Here is a 20,743-nt window from a genome sequence, read left to right as displayed (position 1 = left end):
GGCTTCTCATCACAATGGCTTCTCTTTTTGCGGCGCACGGGCTCTAGGCACGTGGGCTTCAGTAACTGTGGCACGTGGGCTCAGTAGTTGTGGCTTGCAGGCTCTAGAGCGCAGGCTCAGTAGTTGTGGTGCACAGGCTTAGTTGCTCCGCGGCATGTGGGATCTTCCCGGACCAGGGCTCGAACCCGTGTCCCCTGAATTTGTAGGCAGATTCTTCACCACTGCGCCACCAGGGAAGCCCAGGAACAAGTAACATTCTTAATGTATCAAAATGGCAAATATAAAAAGTGACTGGGAATTCCCGGCGGTCCAGTGGTTAGGACTCAGTGCTTTCACTGCTATGACCCAGGTTCAATCCCTGGTCAGGGAACGAAGATTCTGCAAGCTGTGCAGTGCAGCCACAAAAAAAAAAAGAAAAGAAAAAGCGTGTGTAGTTGAGGTCTATACTGATGGGGCTTTTTCTGTAGAGTTACATGGTTGGAAATGCCTCACAGAGTAACTATGTGGTTTCCTTTACTCACAGGACTAGATCTGTGGAGAAGACGTACAAGACAGAGCTGCTAATAAACTGTGAGAAACCTAACAGTCAAACTTTTTTTATCTTAGGTATTGGCATATGCTAACTGTTCTAGGGTATGATAGCTTAGGAGTGAATATGATTTGAACTTAATGCATGTTTAGAGGGTGTCTAAAATTCAGAACCAGGCAGATCCATCTCCTGACCCTAAACATGGTTGTACAGTAAATTGCTTGAGGAAACTGGTTCTCAAAGACTACAGGAGGGGAATTTTTTTTATATTAATTTTATTTATTTATTTTTGGCTGCGTTGGGTTTTTGTTGCTGTGCGCAGACTTTCTCTAGTTGTGGCGAGCAGGGGCTACTCTTCATTGCAGTGCGCGGGCTTCTCATTGCGGTGGCTTCTCTTGTTGCAGAGCATGGGCTCTAGGCGCCGGACTTCAGGAGTGTGGCTCGAGGGCTCTGGAGTGCAGGCTCAGTAGTTGTGGCGCACAGGTTTAGTTGCTCCGCGGCACGTGGGATCTTCCCGGATCTTCCCGGACCAGGGCTCGAACACGTGTCCCCCGCATTGGCAGGTGGATTCTTAACCACTGTGCCACCAGGGAAGCCCAGAGGGGAATTTTTAAAGTGTGTCAATGTTCCATTGGAGATCAAAGAAGCCCAACTAAAAAAATTGTGGACTATCACAACTATGGATTGAGCAAAAATTCTTTTTTGAAAGGGCTATTTTGAAGATTATTATTCTAATACTGGAGAAGCTAAGGTGATTGGCAGTGGAATGAATCAGAACGTACGTGTACAATTCCTTAAAAATTTATTTTATTGACTTAAATAATTTTGCCTATAATAAAGCCCTTTACACTTTTTCGTAAAAAAAAAAAAAAAGAAAGAAAAGACGTGTATACACGCAGAGAAAAAAACCAGAAGGAAATGCATCTCCAGGTCATGACCTGTGAACTGATTCTAAGGGTTATTTTTATTCTTATAAATTTGATTTTTTTCCCCAATTTCTTCAATATACATGTATTATGTGTATGATCAGAAAACAAAGTTTATATGTAAATAAAAGAACATTGAGACTTCAGTGGAAGGGGGCCAAAGGGTATTTCAAACAGTTTTCAAGAAGAAAGACCAATAGTAAGAACATGTTCCATTTCAACCTCACTGGTTATCAAAGAGCAAGCTGCTGCTCTCAGCTGAGGGCGTTAACAGCCCCGCCAAGCAGACAGCAGGTGTGGTGTCCGGGGCCCCCCAAGATGTTTGCATTTGAATTTCTTTTAAAATAAGAAAAATGAGTATGATAATGAATCAAACCGAGATTTTATCTATCTTTTGCCAATGCAGTTGTCCAATAGAACTTTCCCTATTTGTCATGGAGGAAGGGCCTGAGACCGGCCCCAGGGACGCTGGAGGAACAATGGGTGTGGACACCTGGAATCATCGCCGTGGCACCCAGAAGCAAGCCCGTCTGGACCCAGCTTGGAGCAGCGTCGGCCTCCAGGACCTGGACGTGCCTGACCACTACTGACGGTTCTCCTCACATTGAGACGGTATTACTTTGTTATCACACAACCAAAAATATACTAAAACGATGCCTTAAGCTGTTCATTTCCTTTATCTCAAAACTCTCACTTCTAGAAATCTACTCTAAGACAACGTTAAAGAAGGATAATGCAAAAAGATGCTATATGAAGAATGACTTGTAACAGTGAAAACTTGGAAATAACTTCTGCATCCAACAAAAAAAACAGCTAATAGAACATCACGCCCCCATCCAGAAGGACAGCTCCAAAGCCAGTGAAGCTCCGTGGGAAAAAGAAGTCCTGCTATGCAGGTAAGCAGGGGAAAAAGATTAGAATGTTGGACTGTATATACCGTGTTTAATGTAAAAATGCAATATTAAAAAGCAGAAGGTTAACATACCAAAGTGCAAAATGCAATTTTATTAAGAATTATGGGTGTTTTCCCCTTAATTCCGTACCTTCTGAAATGTGGTTATTTTGCCTCCATAGTTTAAAAAGTGTTCTAAAAAGCATTTCATAAACTCTAGCACTTTATACAAATGTGAAGTATCATCACTGAGAAGGCAGCTTATATCTGCTTAGAACTGAGCAGAAATGACACGAATCCCAGATGAACACTGTCTTTTTCCTTCTCAGGGGAGCACGGGGCCCAGCTCCTCTCGTAGGGCTGACCTACGTGGTACCTGAGCGGGCCTGCAGGTGGCCTCGCCAGCCAGGGTGGAGGTATGCTTCCAGACACCTGTGTGCCAACACTGCACCCTGGAGGCACACCCCTGTGTCCTCCCAGCTTCCAGCATGGACGAGGTGGCCAGGCATGAGGCTGGCATGTTAGGACCCAGCTATGCAGATGCTGGGCCAGGTTCCAAGACAGCTGCGCTGTCACTAACAACATGACTCTGCAGCAGAGCTATGTGAGTGAAGCGAGTCCAGGAAATTTGCTTTTTCCCAAAAAAGCTTATTCTCCTCTCCTGGAATATAACTTTCACTTAGAAGTAATACTGTTCATAATTCAGTTTTTTTTTTTAATTATCATTCTAAACATAAGAGTTTACAAAGGAAATTCCAGATCGAAATCACACCAGGAGGCTGTCCAAGGACACATGACTGACATACCTCTTTTTCATACGCAGGGAAGATCTGTCCCCCCTCAGTGACTTCCAAACCCATCAAAGAAAAGAGGACGGAAAAAAAAAAAAAACAGGACGAAGGTATATCCTCAAACGCGCTCAATTCTCCTCTCCTACGGTGGATCCCTTCCCAGGAGGTGACAGCCTTAAGGGGTGTTTCTAGGTGGGCAGGTGGGTGTCTCTCGCACACATGAGTTAATTTCTGGGGTTGCTGCCCATGGGGAACTCCTGCCGGCCAAGGGCGGGACCACACCCAGGAGCTCAGCCACGTCTAGGGCATCGACAGGGCCCACGCTGCTCCCGCCAGAGCCCCCTGTGCCCAGTAGGCTGCCAGGCACGTAGCAGGTGCTCAGCAAGCGCTTGTCGAACTGGATGGCAAAGGGCTTCTCCCCGCTGTGGAGCCTGCGGTGCTCCGCCAGAGGGCCGCTCCAGCCGAACACCTCGCCGCACTCATGACACTTAAAGGGCTTCTCTGCAGAGTGGGTCTTTTGATGTTTAATGAGACAGTGATTCTGGCTGAAGGCCCGGCCGCACTGGCCACACTTATAGGGTTTCTCCCCGGTGTGGACGCGCTGGTGCACGATGAGCGACGAATGGCAGCTGAAGGCCTTCCAGCAGCGGCTGCAGTCGAAGGGCTTCTCGCCGGTGTGGACGCGCTGATGCACAATCAGGTAGGAGTGGGAGCTGAAGGCCTTGCCGCACTCGTTGCAGCGGAAAGGCTTCTCGCCGCTGTGGACGCGCTGGTGCACCACCAGGTACGAGTGGCAGCTGAAGGCCTTGCCGCACTGGCTACACTTGAAGGGCTTCTCGCCTGTGTGGGCACGCTGGTGCAGCGTCAGGCGGGAGCGGCTGCTGAAGGCCTTCTGGCAGTCGCCGCACTGGAAGGGCTTGTCCCCGCTGTGGAGCTTCTCGTGCACCGTCAGGGACGAGTGGCAGGCAAAGGCCCGGCCGCACGCGCCGCACCGGTAGGGCTTCTCACCGGTGTGGATCCGGCGGTGCCGCGTCAGGTGTGTCCGCTGGTTGAAGGCCTTGCCGCACTCGCCGCACCGGTAGGGCCTCTCGCCGGTGTGCACGCGCAGGTGCATGCCGAGCAGCGAGCTGCAGCTGAAGGCCTTGTCGCAGGCGCCACACTTGTAGGGCCGCTCGCCCGTGTGGACACGCCGGTGCACGTTCAGGGATGAGTGGCAGCTAAAGGCCTTGCCGCACTGGCCGCAGAGGAAGGGCTTCTCGCCGGTGTGGACGCGCCGGTGCTCCAGGAGGTTGGTGCTCCAGGTGAAGGCCTTGCCACACTCGCCGCACTTGTAGGCCTTCTCTCGTGCGTGCCACCGCTGGTGCAGCGCCAGGGCCGCGCTCCGCTGGAAGGCCTTGCCGCACTCACCACACGCGAACGGGCCGCTCCCGGCGCCTGGGCTCTGACGCTTGGCTCTGCTGGACTGCACACTCCCCATGCAGCCGTCCGGAGAGGCTCCTTCTGTGGGAAGGCTGGGCTGGGCCAGGAGGGCGCACCTCCGGCCAAGAGCCTCCTCAGACACCGCATGGCCCCATCGGTGCTCCTCTGTGGGACTGTCCCTGGTGCTGGCGGCCTCACATCGTGACAGAGCAGTCGCCGGGCCCCCCTGGGCGCCCCTGTCGCCAGGACCGGGGCTGTGGAGACCGGACCTCGCCAGCCCACCTGCGATCGGCTCCCATGATGGTTCTTCTTTGTAAACGCACAGCTGCTGAGACCACAGCTCCTCCACCTCAGGCCCTGGCTCCCGTTCTGGTTCTATAAGAAATGGAGATACTACCTTCTGAGAGCAGGCGGAGGTGCGGCGCTGGGGCTCAGGGCTGAGATCTGCCGGGAGCACAGGTAAGTGCATGAGAGAGTAGAGACCAGCAGGGGGAGAGAGAGAGCGCAAGCTCAGGGCTGCGCAGAGGGGAGTGCTCAGGGTAAAGCAGACAGGCCGCGAGCAGGGGAGAGGAGGAAGAAAGAGGAAAAGGAGCCTTGGAGAAGCCAGGGGATTCTGAAAAGAGCCGGGGGGTGGGGGGAGGAGGGGGAGGACAGAGGAGCAGGAGGGGCACTGAGCAGGTGCGGACGGAGCAGAGCAGTGAGTGGACTGCGGAAGGAAAGTGGGCCCCATGGGGCGGTGGGGTGGGGCTCCACATCCTCCCACTGCATCCTGCTCACCTGGACCAGCCCCTCCAGGGACAGCTCTAGGTGCCCACCATGGCTCCTCGCCTCGTTCCAGGTGAGAGATCACGTCTGGCTTGCAGACGGGAGGCCCTGCACGAAGGGGGAAAGTGGCGTGGCTCTCGGTGCTGTGCTCTCCAGACCCGGCCCACAGGCCCAGCAGCCCTGAAGTGGCCCCAGCAGCATGAGGCACGGAGAGGTGTGTGCCAGCTCCAAGGAAGGAGGCCTCAGACATGGAACCCATATTGACGTGTGTACTCTGAGGACCCCACAGATACTGACATCCCCTATCTAGGGCAGGCTGGGCTTCCAGGGCCCTGCCCACCCCCTCCCTTTCCTCTGGGCCCCACCCCGGGACCAGCCACACTTCCAGGCAAAGATGCCAGTTGGTGCCACAAGGGCCTGGGGCAGATACCACAAAGGAGACTCCGGAACACATACAGACTGGTGGATGCCCAGACTGCGGCCTCCTCACCTTGGGAGCCATCTTACCCAGGGCGAGAAGGTTCTGGTAGTTCTCCAGCATCACATCCCGGTACAGGGCCCTCTGAGGGGAGTCCAGCTGTCCCCACTCCTCCTGGCTGAAGTCCACGGCCACGTCCTTGAAAGTCACCAACTCCTGGAATGACACACATGTTCTCTCTCACCCAGGATGTGAGTCAGTTCACTTGCGTTTTTGGGTGACTGAGGACCTCAGTAGCAGAGATAACCTTGGGTGACCTCCTGAGCGCAGAAGATAGGGCTGTAGACACCATCTGTCCTACAGCCCCGACGCACACACCACAACTCGGCCAGGAACTGCCACGCGGCCTGGCCTGGGAGGGCCCAGCTAACTGGACAGCCTGCATGTAGGTGCTGCAGTGGGGGCACAGGCTGAGGCCATAAGTTCTGGCCAACTTACAGAACTTGAAATATAATACAAAGAGCCCAAAACCCTATTCAAGTCCCACCACTGCAAAAGGCCCCAACCCCAGACAGGAAGCCCTCACTGCACCCTAAGGAAAGACCCTGTACTGCTCCGTGTCCTTCCTGCTTGCCCCCCACTTCTTCCCGCCAGACCCCTGCTCCCTTGCCCTCCTGGGGCCACATCCCAGCCCACCCCTCGCAACCTGCTCCCACCTTCCCCCAACACTGGCCCCTGGTCTCAGGGTAACCCCCCCGACTCGGTCACTCCGGTTCCAAGTGTCCTGAAACTCCCAAATGACTTCCCTTATGTGACTCCTGCTCTGGAACCCCAGTATTCTGCCGGCCAGGGCTTCTTACCTCTCCAGCTGGGCACGCCAAGAGGCTGGAGACCCAGCGCCTGTCCCATGAGAAGAGAACAAAGAGCAGCCCAGGCCACAGACAGTCATGACAGGGATGCATTAGAAGATAGGCAGGGACTTCCCTGGTGGTCCAGAGGTTAAGACTCTGCACTCCCAACGCAGGGGGCCCGGGTTCGATCTCTGGTCAGGGAACTAGATCCCTCACGCCGCAACTAAAAAGATCCCACGAGCTGCAACTGAAGACCCTGCACGCGGCAACGAAGATCCTGCTTGTCGCAAATAAGACCCAGCACAGCTAAATAAATAATACTAAAAAAAAAAAAAAAGAGCAGACCGTTGTGGGTGGGGGAACACAGAAGTGGTGGGGCAAGCAGGTCCTCAGCAGTAAAGTGAACTGGAGTCAGGGAGGAGCGGGGTGGGGGGGAGGCTGCAGTGGCCAGAGTATGAAGATAGATATCTACCCCAAGGTGACAGCATCTGCATTCTGCAGCAGGCAGCATGGGAGGAAGGCAGGAGGGAGACAGGGGCGTGAACAGGTTCTGAGCATGGGCCCAAGGAGTGACCTGGTTAAAAAAAAAAGCAGCCTGGTAAAAACTGGGTTTAGGGGCTTCCCTGGTGGCGCAGTGGTTGAGAATCTGCCTGCCAATGCAGGGGACACGGGTTTGAGCCCTGGTCTGGGAGGATCCCACATGCCGTGGAGCAACTGGGCCCATGAGCTACAACTACTGAGCCTGAGCATCTGGAGCCTCTGCTCTGCAACAAGCGAGGCCGCGATAGTGAGAGGCCCCCACTCGCCGCAACTGGAGAAAACCCTCACACAGAAACGAAGACCCAACACAGCCAAAAATAAACATAATAAATAAATAATAAATAAAAAAATTAAAAAAAACCCAAAACACAAAAAACTGGGTTTCGAGTTCTGTTTCTAGGCACAAAGGGGTAACAGAGACCAGATTTGCCCTCTTACCTCAAACAACTAGTAAACTGGGTAAGATGTATGAAACAATGGTCAATTTCCAGACACTGGACAAAGGACAGCTCAGAATAGAGACCCCTGAGAACAAACAAAGTGAGCCCTACAAGAGCCTCACCTTCCCACATGGAAGCAGTCCCCGATCACAGTGCAGGGAGTGGGAATCCAGACAGAGCTTGTGGTCCAAGGAGTTGAGGAGACAGAGAACAGAGTCTGGGGAGACCAGGAAACTAGAATTTTCAGGGCAACGTGCCAGAGCAGAAGGAGCCACACAGACTTGGAACTCTGGATGTGCTCAAGATTGACTGAGGACTCTCAGGAGTGTGCCTGTGAGGAAATGACCCCAAACCAGGGAAAGAAACAGCAGAAAGAGGTATATGCAGGACAATCATTAAAACTCAAACAGGGCTGGGAACAGTCTGTGCTCCAACCGGCCAGAGAGAATGTCCTCCTGCTCTATGGGACACCGAGTAAAGTCCCCAGAAGGATGCTGCTTCAGCAGTGGGGCAAAATTAGCCTGAGATTAAAGACTTCTCTGGATCCACCTTAACAAAACCTAAAAGTAAGCCTTGGAAGGATCCAACTGACACTAAGTAATTTCACTGCATCGCAGAACATTTAAGGAATTAAATCCAACACTCAACAAAGTAAAATTCACTCCGTCCAGAATCCAATCAAGTAACTAAAAGGAAAAAAGTTAATAAAATCAGAAGAATTAAGAGTATCATAAAACAGTATTTGTTTACCTCAAAAGAAAACGTTAAGGGTGAAACAGAATAAAAAAAGATACAAGACGTAGAAAACAAATAGCATAATGGCAGATATAAACCCAGCCATATCGATAATTATGTTAAATGTGAATAGTCTAAATATCCGAAGTAAAAACTAAAGATTGTCAAATTGAATTTAAAAAGTAAGGCCCAGGCTTCCCTAGTGGCACAGTGGTTAAAAATCCACCTGCCAATGCACGGGACATGGGTTCAAGCTCTGGTCTGGGAAGATCCCACATGCTGCAGAGCAACTAAGCCTGTGTGCCACAACTACTGAGCCTGCACTCTAGAGCCCGCGAGCCACAACTACTGAAGCCCGTGCACCTAGAGCCCGTGCTCTGCAACAAGAGAAACCACCACAATGAGAAGCCCATGCACAAAGAAGAGTAGCTCCCACTCACCACAACTAGAGAAAGCCCGCATGCAGCAATGAAGACACAAAGCAGCCCCTCTGCAAAAAAAAAAAAAAAGATATCCAGGAAATTCTCCACATATTTAGAATTAAACAACACACTCCTGAATAATACATAGTTGAAGGAGAAATTACAAAAAAATTAGAAACTAGTTTGAACTGAAAAAAAGGGAAATACAACAGAAAATTTGTGGAATATAGCTAAAGCAGGACTTAGAGGTAAATTTATAGCACTGAATGCTAATGAGAATAGGTGTCAAATCAATACTTCAGTTTCACCCTTAAGAAAACAAAGTAGTATACACTGATGTGTATAAAACTGATGACTAATAAGAACCTGCAGTATAAAAAAAGAACAAACAAAAACAACTAATACTAAACTTTCTTTGGGTTATTTGTATGGAAATATGTTAATATAAGTGTTTCAGATATTACATGAAATTTCTAAAAATCTTATATGTTCTGGTATAATGTTAAGTCATAATTCTAGTTATTATTTTAAAATGTATATCTCAGAAATAACTAAATTTCCTTGTTAATTGCATTATTATGAACTTTCATCAAATCTTTAACCGTGGTCATTTTTAAGTCTTTTGTCATTTACAGACAGTTTTGGGTGTACTCTGATGCTTTCACAAAAATATTCCTATAAAAGGGTTTCATCTTCAAGGAATTCATGGAAAAGACTCTGACAAGTACAGGTTTCTGGTAACTGACTATACTGCTGAACTGAATGAATAAGCATTTTCAGAACTCTAATGGAAAACTGATGAATTCATAAAAGTGCTAACAAAAGATCAAGATGAAAACCAAAAATTAATTACATGGGACTGAGTGAACTGATGAGGATGATTATGATTTTTGTGACTTTCTGTTTGAATAAAAAATTTTAAAAAAATCCCACAAGGACTCAGAGGCAAAAAATATACAAATTAATTTTCACTGCAAAGTAAAGGAGCTGTTACAGTGGAGGATTACTGGACTGAATGTCAATATTATGACATAGTATGAGTGTGTTTCGTGTTTGGTAACTGCAATCATTGTGGCTTTTGTTGTGGTCATCCATTTACAATGCTTGGTGTTGGTTTATTTACCTCTTGTAAAAATAAAATACAGTGTGTGTTGTGAAAAAAAAAAGAAAAAGAATTCACTGGTGTAGGTGGAGTGATATTTGCATAATTACTCATGTAGATTTGATTGTATATTTATTTAATTATTTTGATTAAACAATGCTACTGGAAAAAAAAAAAGTGCATACTTAGCTGTTAGCAGGGTTGAAGCTCTTGATGGTTGGTAAGACCTGCCTGAATTTGGACATTAGCATTTTATGCGATGAATTAAAAGCAAAAAATCATTTCAAAAAAAAAAAAAAAAAAAGAAGCCAAAGTAGGTACCTCCCTGGTGGTTCAGTGGTTAAGACTCCACCTCTGGGGCTTCCCTGGTAGCGCAGCGGTTGAGAATCTGCCTGTCAATGCAGGGGACACGGGTTCGAGCTCTGGTCTGGGAAGATCCCACATGCCACAGAGCAACTAGGCCCATGAGCCACAACTACTGAGCCTGCGCATCTGGAGTTTGTGCTCCGCAACAAGAGAGGCCGTGACAGTGAGAGGCCCACGCACTGCGATGAAGAGTGGTCCCCGCTCGCTGAAACTAGAAAAAGCCCTCGCCCAGAAACGAAGACCCAACACAGCCAAAACTAACTAACTAAATTAATTAATTAAAAAAAAAAAAAGACTCCACCTTCCAATGCAGGGGGTGTGGGTTCGATTCCTGGTTGGGGAGCTAAGATCCCACATGCCTGGGGCCAAAAAACCAAAAACATAAAACAGAAGCACTACTGTAACAAATTCAATAAAGGCTTTAAAAAAAATGGTCCACATCAAAACAAAAAATCTAAAAAAAAAAAAAAAAAAAAATAGAAGCCAAAGAATGGAAATAATAAGAACCAGAAATTGATGAAAAAGAGCACAGAAAAGCAATAGAGAAAACCAATGAAACCAAAAGATGGTTCTCTGCAAAGACCAATAAAATCAATAATTAAACATATATTTACTATATGACTCAGCCATTCCACTCTTGGGTATTTATTCAAGAGAAATTAAAACACACATCTATACCTGTACTCCAATATTTATAGCAGGTTTATTTGTAATAACCTAAACCAGGAAACAACCTAAACATCCATCAGTTGGTGAATGGATAAACAAATTGTGGAGCACATATGCAACAATGTTATGTGCTGAACTGTGTCCCTCCAAATTCATATGCTGAAGCCCTAAGCTACAATACCTTAGAATGTGACTATATTTGAAGACAAGGCCTTTAAAGAGGTAATTAAGGTAAACGAGGTCATTAGGATGGGTCCTAAAATGGTAGGACTAGTGTCCTTATAAGAAATGGAAATTTGGACACAAATATGTACAGAGGGGAGAACGTGAGGACAGAGAGAAGCACCATCTGCAAACCAAGGAGAGAAGCTCAGAAGAAACCTACAAACACCTTGATCTTAGACTTCTAGCCTCCAGAACTATGAGACAATAAATTTCTATTGCCTGAGCCACACAGTCTGTGGCACTTCGCTATGGCAGCCCTAGGAACCTAAAACAAATGGAATATCACTAGACAATTAACAGGACCAAGCTACTGATTCAAACAAGGAAATGAAGTCAAAAGCATAATGCTAACTGAAATAAGTCAGAAACAAAAGACTACGTATCTTATAATTCCACATGAAATTCTTAAAAAGACAAAATTATATTGGATGCCAAGGGGGCGGGTGGAGAAGATGGACTGCAAAGGGGCATGAAGGAACTTTCTGGGTAATGGAAAAGTTCTACATCATGATTGTGGTGCTGGTTACACAACTGTATACACTTGCCAAAACTCACCAAATCCTACATATATAAAATTGGAGAAATTTACTGTGTATAAGTTATACCTCAATAAACCTGATTCAAAAAACCCACCGGATTTCAGGGAGATGAGAAGGTGGGAGTGAGGACACACGCTGAGAACGTGCCCATAACTGAGGCATGCAGGGATGAAGCATAATGGTGATGGCACTGGCAGAAAGGAGGAAATGGGCAGAAACAAAGCTCCAGAGACATCACAATGCAGTGCTGGCAAGAGAGCACTGTCAGAGGCTACGTGGCTTCAGTATGGAGGTGTCAACAGGCAAGAGCATGACAGGATTTGAGCCTGGCACAGGACTTTCTGAGGGGTATTCCCAACCCACCAGGAAAAGTCCATGTCTGGTGTGTCTTCATTTTGCAGGACAGGAAGCAAAAGGGTGTGGGAATCAAAGGCAGATGTGGAGGGGCTTCTCTGGTGGCACAGTGGTTAAGAATCCGCCTGCCAATGCAGGGGACACGGGTTCAAGCACTAGTCCGGGAAGATCCCTCATGCTGCGGAGCGACTAAGCCCCTGTGCCACAACTACTGAAGCCCGCATGCCTAGAGCCCGTGCTCCGCAACAAGAGAAGCCACTGCAATGGAAGCACATGCACCGCAACGAAGAGTAGCCCCCACTTGCCACAACCAGAGAAAAGCCCGCGCGCAGCAACGATGGCCCAATGCAGCCAAAAATAAATAAATAAACAAATAAAATAAATTTATTAAAAAAAAAAAAAGGCAGATGTGGAAATGAAACTAGCAGAGGAGTCAGAATAGATCACAGGGGATGTCCCAGCAGAGAAGAACCCTTGACGTAGTATGAGACTGTTGGGAGAGGAGAGTACTTCGGAGAGAGGACCAGTTACTCAAAGACCTGAGAAGCTGGTATTTCAGGAATAATATCTGTGCACAAGAAGGGGAGTACCTCCCGAGGGGGTCACTCTCAGACAGACACCACTTTTTCCTGAACCTTTTCAAGGTAAGTTGCAGACATCAGAACATCTGACCTTACATTCTTCAGCCTGTATCTCCTAAGGATGTTCTCTGACACAATCACAATGCCATAATCACACCCACGAAATTAAATATTCATACAACATGATCTAAGATACAGCACATTTTCAAATTTTCTCAATCTTTCTAAACGCCTTTGATAGAATTTTTGGATCTATAACCCACCAAAGATCATGTATTGCATGTGCTTGTCATGTCTCCCAAGTGTCTTACAGAACTACAGAACATTCTAACATTACAGAAGCTGGGCATATCTCACCATACATGTTTTACAGTCATTTCTACTTTTCAAGTGGTAAGTTAACAGAATTGCCAAATCCTAAAAAAAATCAAAGGATTCTCAACCCTCCTGACCTTTCACCACCTCACACTGTCTTTATCAAGTGCACCTTTCTAAACACTACGATGAGTGGGGGTGGTTTAGGTGGTGGAACAAAATGAGGAACAAAACCCGAAGTCTGTAAAAGGAGGGATTTGCACCTCTCCCAGCTGCAGACGTGGCCCCAGGGCCAATTCCCTGTCGAGCCCACAGATCCTCTAAAACCCCAAGCTTTTCCATGAAGGCCCCATGTCAGGAGCTGGGTACAGAGGAAAAGCACACAGGGACGCACCCCCTACCATCACTCTGACCCCAGCACTGCAATGCAGCCCTTCCATCAGCTGTTCCACATCCTCCTACCTAATTCCATCCTGGAAAACTCCCCCAAACAAGGACCAACTGCCACAAACATCCCATGGGCCTGAGTGTGGAGATGAGTGAAGTGATCTCATGTGAACTGTCACCTACTTGCTTGGGTGGCACTAGAACCACTCATCAGAGCTCCCAGCACAGTGCTGGGCACACAGCACAGTCCTCGGCAACAGACGCATGGTTGGACTGAATCAGGCTGGAACATACACTCATGTTGAGGGCACACCCCGGCATCACCTGGACCTGTTCCCACGCGCAGAGCTTCCTGAGGACTGGAGAGCAGGCCCCAGGTTGGGGTGGGGGGGCGGTCCTTGGATGACTGAAGATTCTGGGCGGCCGAAGGAAGGTGCCAACCCTCCACATAAACAACGAAATGTTCAAAAAAGAAAAGACAGCCACTCACCTCGGACCTGCCTTCCAGGAGACCCTGACCCAATTTATCTTCTGGAATCTCTTTGAGGGGAAGAGCAGGGTCCTGAGACGACGGAGCTGGAAAGGAGAAATGAGTCAAGAGGTCTGCTCTGTCCACAGCCACCAGGCACCCCCAGGACGGGGAGAATGAAGGGAAGGCAGGAAGGGAGCCCCAACTTCGGCACAACCTGATAGGGCATCGGGGCTAATTCTGCTACTCAGTGTGTGGGTCACTCCCATTACGGAGGAAAAGCGCCGCCATTCCCGTCCCCATCATCCCCGGTGAAGAAGAGGAGGCCTAAATCCGGGGCGCTTCCGGGAACCCAGCCCGCCCTCTCCGTGCAAATCCACAGACCCACGGCTTGACGAGCCAACCGTACCTGCCTCCCGGGGCTCCGGGGCCTCCATGGCGCCCTCCTTCGGCGGCCGCCCCGGGCGGGGGCGGGTCGGGTCCAGCTCCCGGTGCTCAGAACCCTCGCGCAGCCCCGCGGGGCCGGCCCGCGCCCCGGGTCGGGGTCAGGCGGGCTCCGCAGGCGCCCCGCGCCCCGGGCTGTGCTCTCGCCCCATCGCTCGCCCCACCGGCCCGTCACTGACGTTGTCCGGGCCCGCGCGGGCCGGCCAGGCCTCGAGCTCTGCCGCCCGGCGCTGGGAGTCACGGGGGCGGCACACAGGCCTGGGGCTGACGGGCTGATGAACCGACGGACGGCCGGACGCGCGGCCGAGCTGACCCACCTCACACAAGACCGCGGCCGCCACAAAAGAGCTCCTGGCGGCCGTCGCGAGACGTGCGCCTGCGCAGACCGGACGCGCACTACAACCCCCGGGAGCCTTTGCGCCGCGCAGGGGTGGACTGCATTTCCCAGAGGGCGTCGGGGCAGGAGCCGCTCTGACGCCTGGCACGGACGAGCGTGTAACACAGTCTTCTGGGAAGTGTAGTTAAGGGGCCAGCGACCCTGCACCCTGGCCCCGCCCCCTCTCCCCCATTGCTGTGGAAAGCGCTTGCATCTCGGGGTGTGTGTGTGTGTGTGATGTGTGTGGTGTGTGGTGTGTGTGGTGTGTGTGTGTGATGTGTGTGGTGTCTGTGTGCGCACGCCTGGTGGGTGAGTGTGGAGAGTTTAGGTTGGGTAAGTGTGGAACACTGAGGGTTAGTGACCTCTGTATGAGATGGACAGAGCCCCACGGGCAGCTGCTGGGTCCTGACACTTGACCTACCAGTTGCCCCATCCCCAGGGATGGGAGTGGGTCCATTTCTCTTTGCTGGGAAGATGGCTTCCTTTGCTCGGGACCACCCAGAACTGGAGGGAAGGGGCCCTCAGGAAGGCCTGCACTCGGCCCCTGGGCCTTTCTTCTGACAGAGGGGAGATGGGGTGGGGTAGAGTGAAGGTGGGGTTTGGGGGGAGGGGTCTGCAGACTCCCCAGTCTCCCCATCCTGGGTAGAGAGGCGGCCACCCTGAGGGTCCCGGAGTTCTGGGAGGGTGAGACCCCTACTGGGCTTGGCTGGGAACCTCCATGGTGAGGCCCGGGTGCTATGGGCACAGAAACAAGGACGAGGGTGGGGGCGCCACAGGGCTGGAAAGGGTGGCTGCTCACTCCCAGGCCTTGCTGAGTGGGGACCCAAGGCCAGGGTGGCAGGTACTGAGCGGCTGTCCAGCTCGAAGAAGGGAGCGAGTGCCCTGTGCAGTCCAGGGCAGGAGGGGCCGTGGCATCCAGGGCCCTTACACTAAGACCCTCGCTTTTCAAAATTGAGAAGTTAATCGAGCCTGAGGAGAGGGTCGTGGGAACTTCTGATTCAGTCAGAAACCCAGCTTCTGAAGGGGGTCGGGGACGTGGCGGTGGGGGGTGTTCTTGTGGGCCTGAACCCTTAACCTGTGGGGTGTGATGCCACCTTGGGGTAGACAGTGTCAGAATCCAGTCGAATCTTCAGACACCCTACTGGGGTTGGAAACTTGCTTGTTATCATGGGGAAAATCCTCCACGCATTTGGTGACCAGGAGCGTCAGAAGTGAAGTGTTGTCTGTGAAGGGAAGGGAAAACACAGGGAAGAAAGACAAGTCGGGTACAACTGGGTTTTTTCCTACACAGGAAGGAACACACTGAGTTTTCCCCTTTACACCTCCTTGGGGGCCAGGGGCAAGGCGGGGTGGTGGTGGTGGTGGTATCTGTGACCTGAGGCTCAAGGAGCAGGACACACACTGGCCCCCAGGCAGGAAGCTGTTGGCATGGTGGGCAGGAGGGGGCGTGTCCCTGGGGGCAGGTCCAGAGCCCAGGCTCTGCAGGGAGTGGGCAGGAGCCCTTGGGTTGGAGGGTGAGGGCAGAGGGGGTTCTGATCAGACGTAGGTTTTTTTTTTTTTTAAAGGAACATTTTTTTAAATAGATCTTTATTGGAGTATAATTGTTTCACAATACCGTGTTAGTTTCTGTTGCACAGCAAAGCTAATCAGCCATATGCATACACATGTCCCCATATCCCCTCCCTCTTGAGCCTGCCTCCCATCCTCCCTATCCCACCCCTCTAGGTCATCGCAAAGCACCGAGCCAATCTCCCTGTGCTATGCTGCTGCTTCCCACCAGCCAACTGTTTTACACTTGGTAGTGTATAAAAGTCGATGCTACTCTCACTTTGCCCCAGCTTTGCCCTCCCACCCCATGTCATCAAGTCCATTCTCTATGTCTACCTCTTTATTCCTGCCCTGCAACTAGGTTCATCAGTACCATTTTTTTTTTTTTTTAGATTCCATATATATGCATTAGCATACGGTATTTGTTTTCCTCTTTCTGACTTACTTCACTCTGTATGACAGACTCTAGGTCCACCTACTCCACTACAAATAACTCAATTTCCTTTCTTTTTATGGCTGAGCAATATTCCATTGTATATATGTGCCACGTCTTCTTTATCCATTCATCTGTCGATGGACATCTAGGTTGGTTCCATGTCCTGGCTATTGTAAATAGTGCTGCAATGAACATTGTGGTGCATATCTCTTTTTGAATTATGGTTTTCTCAGGGTATATACCCTGCAGTGGGATTGCTGGGTCATATAGTAGTTCTATTTTTAGTTTTTTAAGGAACCTCCATACTGTTTTCCATAGTGGTTGTATCAATATACATTCCCACCAACAGTGTAGGAGGGTTCACTTTTCACCACACCCCTTCCAGCATTTAATGTTTCTAGCTTTTTTGATAATGGCCATTCTGACCCGTATGAGGTGATACCTCATTGTAGTTTTGATTTGCATTTCTCTAATAATTAGTGATGTTGAGCATCTTTTCATGTGCCTCTTGGCCATCTGTATGTCTTCCTTGCTGAAATGTCTATTTAGGTCTTCTGCCATTTTTTAACTGGATTGTTTGTGTTTTTGATATTGAGCTCCATGAGCTGTTTGTATATTTTGGAGATTAATCCTTTGTCCGTTGTTTCATTTGCAAATATTTTCTCCCATTCTGAGGGTTGTCTTTTTGTCTTGTTTATGGTTTCCTTTGCTGTGCAAAAGCTTTTAAGTTTAATTAAGCAAGTCCCATTTGTTTATTTTTGTTTTTATTTCTGTTACTCTAGGAGGTGGGTCAAAAAAGATCTTGCTGTGGTTTATGTCAAAGACTGTTTTTCCTATGTTTTCCTCTAAAAGTTTTATAGTGTCTGGTCTTACATTTAAGTCTTTAATCCATTTGGAGTTTATTTTTGTGTATGGTGTTAGAGAGTGTTCTAATTTCATTCTTTTACATGTAGCTGTCCAGTTTTCCCAGCACCATTTATTGAAGAGGCTGTTTTTTCTCCATTGTATGTTCTTGCCTCCTTTGTCGTAAATTAGGCGCCATATGTGAGTGGGTTTATCTCTGGGCATTCTATCCTGTACCGTTGATCTATATTTGTTTTTGCACCAGTACCATACTGACTTGATTATTGTAGCTTTGTGGTATAGTTTAAAGTCAGGGAGCCTGATTCCACCAACTCCGTTTTTCTCTCTCAAGATTCCTTTGGCTATTCGGGGCCTTTTGTGTTTCCATACGAATTGTAAGATTTTTTGTTCTAATTCTGTGAAGAATGCCATTGGTAGTTTGATAGGGATTGCACTGAATCTGTACATTGCTTTGGGTAGTATAGTCATTTTCACAATATTGATTCTTCCAATCCAAGAACATGGTATATTTTTCTGTCTGTTTATGTCATCTTTGATTTCTTTCATCAGTGTTTTATAGTTTTCTGAGTACAAGTCTTTCACCTCCTTAGGTTTATTCCTAGGTATTTGATTCTTTTTGTTGCAATGGTAAATGGGAGTGTTTCCTTAATTTCTCTTTCTGATTTTTTGTTGTTGGTGTATAGGAATGCCAGAGATTTCTGTGCATTAATTTTGTATCCTGCAACCTTACCAAATTCATTGATTAATTCTAGTAGTTTTCTGGTGGCATGTTTAGGATTTTCTATGTATAGTATCATGTCATCGGCAAATAGTGACAGTTTGACTTCTTCTTTTCCAATATGTAGTCCTTTTATTTCTTTTTCTTCTCTGATTGCTGTGGCTAGGACTTCCAAAACTATGTTGAATAAGAGTGGCAAGAGTGGACATCCTTGTCTGGTTCCTGATCCTAGCAGAAATGCTTTCAATTTTTCACCATTGAGTATGATGCTTGCTGTGGGTTTGCCATATATGGCCTTTATTATGTTGAGGTAGGTTCCCTTTATGCCCATTTTCTGGAGAGTTTTTATCATAAATCGGTGCTGAATTTTGTAAAAGTTTTTTCTGCATCTACTGAGATGATCATATGGTTTTTATTCCTTATTTTGTTAATGTGGTGTATCACATTGATTGATTTTCGTATATTGAAGAATCCTTGCAATCCCTGGGATAAATCCCACTTGATCATGGTGTATGATCCTTTTAATGTGCTGTTGGATTCTGTTTGCTAGTATTTTGTTCAGGATTTCTGCATCTATGTTCATCAGTGATATCGGTCTGTAATTTTCTTTTTTTGTGATATCTTTTTCTGGTTTTGGTATCAGGGTGATGGTGGCTTCATAGAATGAATTTGGGAGTGTTTCTCCCTCTGCAAATTTTTGGAAGAGTTTGAGAAGGATGGGTGTTAGCTCTTCTCTAAATGTTTGATAGAATTCGCCTGTGAAGCCATCTGGTCCTGGACTTTTGTTTGTTGGAAGATTTTTAATTATGGTTTCAATTTCATTACTTGTGATAGGTCTGTTTATATTTTCTAATTCTTCCTGGTTCAGTCTTGGAAAATTGTACCTTTCCAAGAATTTGTCCATTTCTTCGTGGTTGTCCATTTTATTGGCATATAGTTGTTTGTAGTAGTCTCTTATAATCCTTTGTATTTCTGCAGTGTCAGTTGTGATTTCTCCTTTTTCATTTCTAATTTTATTTTATTTATTTATTATTATTATTTTTTAATTAATTTATTTATTTTTGGCTGTACTGGGTCTTCGTTGCTGCATGCGGGCTTTCTCCCTAGTTGTAGTGAGCGGGGGCTACTCTTCGTTGCGGTGCACAGGCTTCTCACTGTGCTGGCTTCTCTTGCTGCAGAGCATGGGCTCTAGGTGCATGGGCTTCAGTAGTTGTGGCTCACGGGCTCTAGAGTGCAGGCTCAGTAGTTGTGGCACATGGGCTTAGCTGCTCTGCGGCATGTGGGATCTTCCCGGGCCAGGGCTCGAGCCTGTGTCCCCTGCATTGGCAGGCGAATTCTTAACCACTGCACCACCAGGGAAGCCCTGAGATTTTTCTTGTTTCTTGAGGTGAGATTGAATTGTTATAAACTTCCCTCTTAGAACTGCTTTTGCTGTGTCCCATAGGTTTTGGGTCATTGTGTTTTCGTTGTCATTTGTTTCTATGTTTTTTTAAAATTTCTTCTTTGATTTCTTCAGTGATCTCTTGGTTATTTAGTAGCACATTGCTTAGCCTCCATGTATTTGTGTTTTTTTACAGTTTTTTTCCTGTAATTGATTTCCAATCTCGTAGCATTGTGGTCAGAAAAGATGCTTGATACGATTTCAATTTTCTTAAATTTTCCGAGGCTTGATTTGTGACCCAAGATATGATCTATCCTGGAGAATGTTCCATGTGCAATTGAGAGGAAAGTGTATTCTGCTACTTTTGGGTGGAATGTTCTATAAATATCAATTAGATCTATCTGGTCTATTGTGTTATTTAAAGCTTGTGTTTCCTTATTTATTTTCTGTTTGGATGATCTGTCCATTGGTGTAAGTGGGGTGTTAAAGTCCCCTGCTATTTCTGTGTTACTGTTGATTTCTCCTTTCATGGCTGTTAGCATTTGCCTTATGTATTGGGGTGCTCCTATGTTGGGTGCATAAACATTTATAATTGTTATATCTTCTTCTTGGATTGGTCCTTTTATCATTGTGTAGTGTCCCTCCTTATCTCTTGTAACAGTCTTTCTTTTAAAGTCTATTTTATCTGATATGAGTATTGCTACTCCAGCTTTCTTTTGACTTCCATTTGCGTGGAATATCTTTTTCCATCCCTTCACTTTCAGTCTGTATGTGTCCCTAGGTCTGAAGTGGGTCTCTTGTAGACAGCATATATATGGGTCTTGTTTTTGTATCCATTCAGCCAGTCTGTGTCTTTTGGTTGGGGCATTTAACCCATTTACATTCAAGGTTATTATCAATATGTATGTTCCTATTACCATTTTCTTAATTGTTTTGGGTTTGTTTTTGTGGGTCTTCTTCTTCTCTTGTGTTTCCTGCTTAGAGAAGTTCCTTTAGCATTTGTTGTAAAGCTGGTTTGGTGGTGCTGAATTCTCTTAGCTTTTGTTTGTCTGAAAAGCTTTTGACTTCTCCATCGAATCTGAATGAGATCCTTGCTGGGTAGAGTAATCTTGGTTGTAGATTTTTCTCTTTCATCACTTTAAGTATATCCTGCCACTCCCTTCTGGCCTGCAGAGTTCCCACTGAAAAATCAGCTGATAACCTTATGGGGCTTCCTTTGTATGTTATTTTTTGTTTTTCCC

At 47.6% G+C, this 20,743-nt stretch overlaps 1 protein-coding gene and 1 pseudogene across 1 annotated transcript; one reads left to right on the top strand and one right to left on the bottom strand.

The window, feature by feature from the left end:
* Window positions 1–433: 433 nt before the first annotated feature.
* LOC114235779 (small nucleolar RNA SNORA18) lies at window positions 434–557 on the top strand (annotated as a pseudogene).
* Window positions 558–1,314: 757 nt separating this feature from the next.
* ZNF74 (zinc finger protein 74) lies at window positions 1,315–15,778 on the bottom strand. Its single transcript, XM_057527019.1, is given in 6 exon segments — window positions 1,315–3,406; window positions 3,409–4,932; window positions 5,335–5,430; window positions 5,830–5,956; window positions 13,757–13,842; window positions 15,631–15,778. Coding segments are annotated over 6 exon segments (1,971 nt in total). The 5' UTR covers window positions 15,725–15,778; the 3' UTR covers window positions 1,315–3,362.
* Window positions 15,779–20,743: the final 4,965 nt, after the last annotated feature.

The sequence above is a fragment of the Balaenoptera acutorostrata genome, chromosome 13 (assembly GCF_949987535.1).
Source record: "Balaenoptera acutorostrata chromosome 13, mBalAcu1.1, whole genome shotgun sequence".
Lineage (NCBI taxonomy): Eukaryota > Metazoa > Chordata > Mammalia > Artiodactyla > Balaenopteridae > Balaenoptera > Balaenoptera acutorostrata.
This window is presented reverse-complemented; position numbering and strand designations above follow the sequence as displayed.